General features: G+C 32.1%; 1 protein-coding gene across 2 annotated transcripts in view; it reads right to left on the reverse strand.

The window, feature by feature from the left end:
- The window catches only part of FSTL5 (follistatin like 5), a 218,517-nt gene that overhangs the window by 20,297 nt on the left and 189,542 nt on the right, over positions 1 to 8,678 (reverse strand). For both annotated transcript variants that reach the window (XM_031553001.1, XM_031553000.1), the window contains one exon: positions 3,228 to 3,377. In XM_031553001.1, the coding sequence (XP_031408861.1) occupies positions 3,228 to 3,377 (150 nt within the window). The remainder of the gene's footprint in view (positions 1 to 3,227; positions 3,378 to 8,678) is intronic.

Below are 8,678 nucleotides of genomic sequence, written 5' to 3' on the forward strand. Positions count from 1 at the left end.
AAAACAACCTACCATTTTTACCTTTTGAAAGTGGTAAATGAAGCTAGGTTGCTCACCAGCTCATTTAAAAACAAAGATGCCCCTTGAAAAGGCCATTTTTGTTTGATAACTCTTTCTGCTTCAAGTTAGAAGACAAGTTGTCTAAAACAATACTTGGGCCACTGTCTAGTTAATTTGTTGATGTGTATCAAATTTCCATTTAGCTTCCTCAAATGAAGGTCTGACCCATGCATCGTTGCTGAATGAGCTAGGTTGTGTTCAGGAATTAGGTCATGGTACTGCCTGAAGGAGAAGAAATTGCCTGTGTAGTCAAGCATGGATAATGCAACTCTCAAGAGCATGCTGGCAGCAGAGAGATTCTTGGAGTTTTGAAGACCTGTGTTCACAGCTGTTCCTGGCTATCCAGGCTAAACTGCCACCAGCACACTCTGTACTAAATAGTGATGAGCTCTGGTTGCATCAGCACGCCCTGAAATCATCCCACTTAATTTTGTACTGCACAATTACAGGCTCCTCTGTTTCAAGAATTTACAAATGAAAGAAAAGTATCTGGCTAAATCAGAAAATCTATGCACCATTCATATTCACAGTTTGGAAACATTTATTTCAATGTAAAATATCCGCAATAGGATTTTCTTCAAGCACTTATTTTGATAGCTATATTGATATTCCACAGAAACAGTGAAACCTAAAATCTAGGTGTTATACATATGCACCTGATACACACAGATTTTACATTAACTTTTGTAGTAAAAATGAATAAATGTAACAGACAAGCAACCATAGTAATCAAAATCAAATAAACATCAATTTTATAAAGAAGAGAACACAGTTCCACAACTTATAGCCTTTTCAATTATGCTTTTAACTGTCTTTGGGGTTGTTTTATTTTGCACCTTAATGGAGTTGTTATCATTGCATCCTGCTCAGATCCAAAATACGAATTTTTCCCCACGTTTGCTTTTATTGTATTTCTGAAGGTGTGCTGTTGCATAGAAAAGCAGTTTCTTCTTTAAGAGATACAGTAGAAAAAAAAATAAAAATGTATATAGTATCCTCTACGATAACATGTCATGTATTAAAAAAAATAAACAGGAGTCCAGTAACTAAAATTCTCTTATTTATAATTAGCTTAGTATCTATTTTCCAAGAATAATTTGTATTTTGATGGTTTTTTTTCCAATACTGGGCAGCACTGTATATTATAAAAATAGCCTGATCTGACTGAGAAGTTAAATTCCCTTCTTTGCTTCTCTAGTGTTAGTGTACTGCATGTGCAATGAGTACAGCAACATTTAATACCTAGAAAACAAAATCAAAAATGAACATTCAATAATAAAGTGAAAGGAAGACAGGGCCATGCCTGCTATATAATAAAAAATGGTGAGCAAAGCATTACTTGACTGACTTGTCAGCAGATTCCAAATTTGCTTACTTCGATTCTGAAAGCAAACTGTGAATCAGCAGCTTTATTTCTTATGCTCTTCTTCTATGTATAAAAGATTGTACAGGTTTTGGGTTTTCATGATTGACTCACTTTATTGCAACTAACTTTTTTACTTTTTTAAAATAAGTTTATTCTACATATCAGCGAGGTTAAGCATAGCACCAATGAAGTCCCACAATAATTTTCACACATCTTTCAGAAAATGTGTCCTAGGAAAATATTTTCAGTATAATAATGAATAGCAGAAATTTTGCTCTGCTACATAGTAAGTATTTTTTAACATGTAAAATAACAAGAGAATTTCTCATTAATATCTGAGTACCCTAGAACCATAAAAAGCAAGAATTCCATTTCTATAAAAGGTTCCACAGATGGTATAAACATTCTGTGGATGCCTGGACATTTTAGAAGTAGTTTTAAAGCAATGCTATCCTATCTTTTGAAATGAAATTTCTTTTATTTTTGGAAGTGTGAAAGTTGAAGGTAATTTTGTTTGGTGGGTTTTTGTTGTTTTTTTTTCCCCAGTATTATCATGAAGGCTACTGAATGAAATGATGGAAAGTATGAACAATGATGTTTGAAATACAAAATTATAAACATTAAATTTATTTTTGTCACATTAATTTAATTTTAAAATCATACTTTGCTGTGAATTCTTTTAAAATTTTACACTACAATATTATACATATGTATATGTGCATATACATATATAATCTTTACATTAAAGATTTTCATTCATTCATTTACAAAAAAGGCAAGAGACATGAAGAAAATCTCTAAGTATTTTTATTAACAATTTAGATTAGAATTCTAATACGAATCCCTGTTATATTTAGCTGAAGAACATCTGTTTCTTATGAATGTGATGATACTGCAAGTAATTCTGTAGATGTGATTATTTGTAATCATTTATATGATTAAAATTTGAATCAGAAGACTTAACACGGTGCCAAAAGTTCTATGTCAGAAAAGCTCATGCAAATGTTCTTTTTTTATGAGAACAAGTTATTAACTAGCTTCAGACTTCCTTGCACAGGAAATAATTTTAATTAAGAAAAAGCAGAGTCCTGTTATTTAAGCACATTTCAAGAAGTTTTATATGACCTGCAATATATTAAAAAACAAAATAAAAAAAACAAATGAAACAAAAAATAAACAAGCCCCAAAAGACTGTTGACAGCCTTGAACTGGAAGCTTTTCCTTATTTTGCCACTGAAAGTGAAAGAGTATTAATCCTTCAGGCAGATGTCATTTGACTAGAAAGACTAAAGACTACACAATGAAATAGTCTATATAAAGAAAAAAATAGAGTAACATGGTAAGAACTGTAGGCAGAAAACAAATAGCAAAAATAGTTTGATTTTGCCTCAAAACACAAATATTTTGAGCTTTAAATAATCTCTTCATATTCAGGAAATCTTTCTAAATGCACTGGGTTTATGGCTATTATTTGCTAGATGCATTCTTACGCAACTTTGACAATTCAGTATAAATCTGGTTTAACCTCATAGTACAATGATATCACTGATAATGCATTGATGCTATCAAAAGAAAACACATTAAAAATTAAAGAGAAAAGGCAAAAGCACAGTGGTCATAGTTGATTTCTATAGTGTCAACTCAGTTCTCTTTCAAGTCAATGAGACTACTGACGCTCAGGCTCTGAAGCAATTGAACTTCTTTAAGATCTCCCAAGATACTGGCATTTTTTTTTCCTCCAAAATGTAATGAAGAAATGTGCATAAATTAGACATTAACTTAAAAAACTACGAGTAAATACCTGTACAACTTTCTGAGACTGTACATCAACAATAAGCACTCTGTCAAGTGTAGGTTGAGTCACGTAAATGAACTTGTCTTTTACATTTACAGCAGTTGCCCAAACACACCGTTGAACAGAATCTCCAGCAGCTTTGGGACAAACTTCATCCTGCATTTCAAGAGAAACAGCAAAAGTGTAAGAGTCAAAACAGGTAACAATGCAATAGAAAGACAAATTACAGCTCCTTTTTTGTCTAGATATATGCTGGGCATTTTGTCCAGAAGGATAGTGTGAGATATGGTACCGAAAGAATAGGAAGTTAAGTTCATTAAAGAGGACTTTTCCCTCTTGAATTCTTGTTGGCTGTGACCAATGACCACATATCTTTTATGGAACAGTGTTTTCCAGAAGTAGATGATGAATTTCAATGCTAACTTTTCTGTTTCATCAATATTCTTCGCCTGCTGTGCCTCTGTGCATTTGAGAAAATACACTCTATAAGTCAAAATAAAAAATAAATCAATTTCCAGCTTTAACTGAAGGAGTTTCTTAACAGGACATCAATAGCTTCTGCTTGTATTTGCGTTGTTCTTAAACTTCAACTAAAGGAAGATCTTTCAGAAATCACATTGATAAGGAAAGGTTACTAAACTCAGGTTCCATGGGATGGCACATGATCAGGAACTTCAGCAGAACTTAGTCATAAATAAAAAGAGTAAGATTTATCTTGCACTGCTAAAATGTCGTACTTTGAAGGAAAATGTTTAAAATCTTTTTCCAATGAATGATAGGTACGGTTACAAAGCAAACTTCTATTCTTAAACATCGCTAAAAGCCTTTCACTGCATAAAGTGAGGTGCCAACATAAAGTATGCTACTAGTATTTTGTGCAATCATCAGATAAATTGTAATTTGCCTTCTGTGAAATTGTCACTTCAGTTGGAAGGCTGTTTCACTGATCTCAAACTGTGTTTTATATTTACTCTAAATATATGCCTTGTCACAGCTCAATTTTTAACTAAATAGATAACTAATTCAATACTGCATGACACAGTACTCTTGCTTCTTTGAAGAACAATTCCTTCAAATAATGTGTATTTAGATGTTCCTTGCTCTATCATGTGTCATATTTTTCTGTCTTCTTTCTTAGGAACTCACCTCAGTTTAACCCATTTTCTGGTGTTATGATTTCTACAGAGACAAATTCAATGTATCTGCAAAATATCACTAAATCTTGCTGGAGAAACCCAAGTTTCTCTCACAGCATCATTTAAAAAAGCATAAAAGCTTAATCATACTTACTAGTTCTAGAATATTGTTTATGTTGTTATAAATTCTTACAATCCAATGCCAATTCTTTACACCCAAACTGGAAAAAAATTAAAGTAAAAACAAAACTATATTTTGACAGTGAAAAATCTGCACCTAAATTCTCACATCTGAAAAAAAATGTTTTTCCCAGCATTAATTGGTTTAGGTGGTAATTTTTCCCTTGTTACTCAAACTGACATTTATCTGGATACTCCAGAAATAGCTTCAATCAATGGAACTCAAATCTTGCTTTTGAAAAGTTAGCAGTTATCTGATTAGACAGTACAGATTTCTTTAAGTCTCTACATTAATTTCCCCAGTGGTTGAATTAAAATAATTTCTCCTTAAAATCTAAGCATAAAACCAACATTTTCTTCCTCTAATTAAAGTATGAGCAATTTATTTTTTCCTAATTTATTCTCTCTGAAAAAGCTAAAATCTGATAAAATATTAATTTATTTCATTGTTTTTTTTTTCTCCCCAGACTTTTTAATCAAAATGTTACTCGCCCAGCATCCAGCCAGCAGATGGAAGAAAATAAATCCTCAAAGAAAGTTTTTCAAAGTAGACTGGGACAACAAATCCTCGGGAGAAAACACATGCTTGCAGATTTATATGTGCTAATTCCTTGTCTATAAATCTAGACTTAGTGCACAGGAGTCCTCAGTGTTTTAACAAGAATTTGAGTCATGATCTTTGAACAGTATAGTAAAAAGTTTATCCATGCTTCATCAGCTAATGACATCAATAGTTCAGAAGAGTGCATGTATTAAGGCTTAAATTTATGTATCATCTATTCCACATTAACTTAGAACAATAAATTGTACATGACAAGTATAACTATTATTCAATTATTTAAAAAATCAGACTCAGGACCTTTTTGTCTTTAGCTCTCCTTTATTTTCCTTCTACTAATCCTGCACTTAGTATGCTTCCTGCATTGCTAAAGTGTAATCAAAACACATTTCTATGTAATAACTAGCGTGTGTTAACTTCACGTCTGTTGGTAACTTTCTTCTGCTACGTTGTTACATTTTCAAAATCAATTATTATGAAATTTTGATTCCATCTTCCACACAAATTCAACTTCAGGCACTAAAAGTTTCAGTTTACTGAAACTTTACGTTCTTTTTGTTCTATTTCTTTATGTTTTCTGTCTTTATGTTCTATTTCTCTGAATAAACAAGAAATCACGGTATTTTCCACATGATTTCAAAGACATTTTATAGTTTCTTTCCCTTCCTCCCCAGAAATAGGGCTTCACTGGGGGAAGAGAAGGGAAACACCTTTCCATAAATTAAGAATTTAAAGGCCTCAGATAATATTAATTTGCAGAAGATAAGTAGAGGTTGCATATTAGATAGAGGAAATATATATATATAATAGAGGAAAATGACCCATACACAACAGGATGACAAAACACTTAAGGGCTGAAGGATTGTATTTGGTGCATGTTTAGAGGGATCTATTTGATACTAGGTTAAACAAACAGCTGTCAAAGCAGATAACCTGTATAAGAAAATGGAAATATGCCTATTTCCATCCCTATTGTCAATATAAGCACAATAAAACTCAACTTTTATTTGGTACTTATTGAGAAAATTCCAGTAATTTAAGTAATTCTGGGAAGGACTGGAGGAAGTTCTTTAGAACATCCTGGGAACTATGATGCTCCTACAAGGCACCAAGTCTTTTCCTTCACTTTAAACACAGTAAAAGCCTAATTTATTCCCATTAGTCACACAGTAAAGCACTTCACTGTACTGACACACAGTTGCATAAGAGGCAATTAAATATTCAGGTAAGAGTTTTCAAGTATATTATTATTGAGAAATTATATTTACTTTTAGCAAAATTAGCATACCTAAATAAGTGCTTGGTTAACTACTACACCATTCATCCACAATACAATGTGAAGCTAGGCAGAAACACCAACTTCTTTTAAAGAAGCTCAGCTAAGTGTAACCCTGTTTTGTTGACAAGTACACAGGAAAGCAGAGGAAGAACATTACAGTATTGTGTGTATATCACCTGATGAACCTAAACTGCGCTGCAAAATTTATGTATGGTCCTAGACTTCAGCAAATATTTGTCAGTGAAATGGGTCTACTGGGGTTTTACTAATCATTTGAACATGTAATTGAGAAAAGTGTGAAGAAATGGAAAAATGATTTCCTGAAGGTATTTCATAAGAGGCAAGCAATGGAGATTTTATTAGCAATGGACAGAATAGATGTGAAAGGCTGAATAAAGCGATCTAAAAATAAACTAGCACCTTTAATTAGTTAAAGTTGTATGGCGGTCAAAGAGAATTAATAGTGAACAATTTACAACATGGGCTCTTACAAGTAAACGAACTTGATAAAAATCTGACCTTGGGATAAAACTGAACTATTTGTTATCTTTACTTAGGAAAAAAAACAAAAAACCAACAGCAATAGTTCTCTAAATCTTCGTAGTCAACAAGGTTTTTCAGTAATGTAGTATTATATATAGTAATATATAGTAATATTAGCAAGGAATTCTTTTAAATTCAGATTTTCATCTTCTTTTTTTTTACTTTTAATGGAAAACAATATTTTTCCTTTCTTCTTTTACATTATGCAGATCTACAAATATAAAAATCTAAGAATATATATTTCAAACATTTCTGCAAGAATAAAAGATCTTGCAACTTTAGTAATAGGTGAAGGAAAAAGTTTTTGGTGTTCAGAAGAATAAGTGGAAATATTATTGAAATTAATGGGTGCAATGTATGCATGCAAGCACAAAGTTTTACTTCTGGCTATAAATTTATCATACATACCAGATATTCAAAATACAAATCTACATCTACTTAAAAATGAAAGCTGTCTAGTAGTCTGCTTTCCTGGTCTTTTTTATAGCAATAGAAGGGGGAATCAATTGCTATGCTAATTTATGTTTGAAAATAGCAAAAACGGAAAGAAGTCTTACTATCCATCCTGATTATTACCACATTTCAATAAAAATACACTTACACTCTAGGCTGCACTTCAGACCAATAAAATCTTAACAGACTTCTTAAATAATCAGCTTTTGAATTCAACAGCCATAAAAAAGCTCTTTGGTTCTTTTTTTTTTTTGGCTATGTCAACCTGATTTCACTTTAACTGCACAAACCAAAGTATGATTAGCAGTTCAAAGTATAATTATTCACACTAAAATAAATCTTGCTGTTGAATACAGCAGTCTTTGACATCAGTAATGATAACTGAAGAGGCAAAAGCCATTGAGACAGCTCTGCTGCTACTTCAGTGTTTTAGGTATTAGCAAAAAAAATTGTACAGTTATGGGTTATTACACTACCTTTTTTTTTTTTCTCATTTCAAGGTCATTCATTCAAATTCAAATGATGAGAAAAAGTGAATACAGTGACTGGTCCCAAGTTCCTTTGAGAACGTGTATCATGTCAATTAATTATTTGATTAGCAGGGAAGAAATAAACAGCAAAAAAACAAATAGAAATGGACAATGCTTTCATATAGTAATACATATGGAAACATTTCATAAATGCACAGAGTTTGATGAAATTAGCTGTAATTATTGAAACTATACAAACTGTAAGTAGGAGTCAAAGTGTCAATCGTCCCTACTAACTCCAAGGGAGCTCTAAGCATGTTCATTAGGATGGGGAGCTGCCTTAGATGGGCAGTTTAATACAGACATCAAAATACTTGGTTGAATGATATAAACAAACATCCAGCGGAGAAAAAGAAGCCATTAACAACAGTGACTACTGTTTCTTTAGTTAACACAGAGAATGTGACTCACAGAAATCTACATAAATGCAGGTAAAAAGAGGTGGGATGGAGGGAAATAAAGACAAGAAGATAGAGAGCTGGTAAGGAAAAATTATGAGAGAAAAGAAGAGAGAGAGAGAGAGAGAGAGAGAGAGAGAAGAGAGAGAAGTGAGAGAAAGGAGTAAAAAGAAAGCAGAGGGAAAATATTCAATCTAAAAGAGAGATTGAAAATTTGAATATGACCAAAGACATAGCAAATTTTGAGTCAAACATTTTAAGCTATATATTAATTGGGAAGACATGTCTGAATTTATTAAACAGGTAACATGAAACTAGCATTTCTTAATTAAAAGAAAACTACACTTGAAAAAATACTACCAGGAAATTAAAAACAAGT

This window comes from Meleagris gallopavo, chromosome 4 (assembly GCF_000146605.3).
Source record: "Meleagris gallopavo isolate NT-WF06-2002-E0010 breed Aviagen turkey brand Nicholas breeding stock chromosome 4, Turkey_5.1, whole genome shotgun sequence".
Classification (NCBI taxonomy): Eukaryota; Metazoa; Chordata; class Aves; order Galliformes; family Phasianidae; genus Meleagris; species Meleagris gallopavo.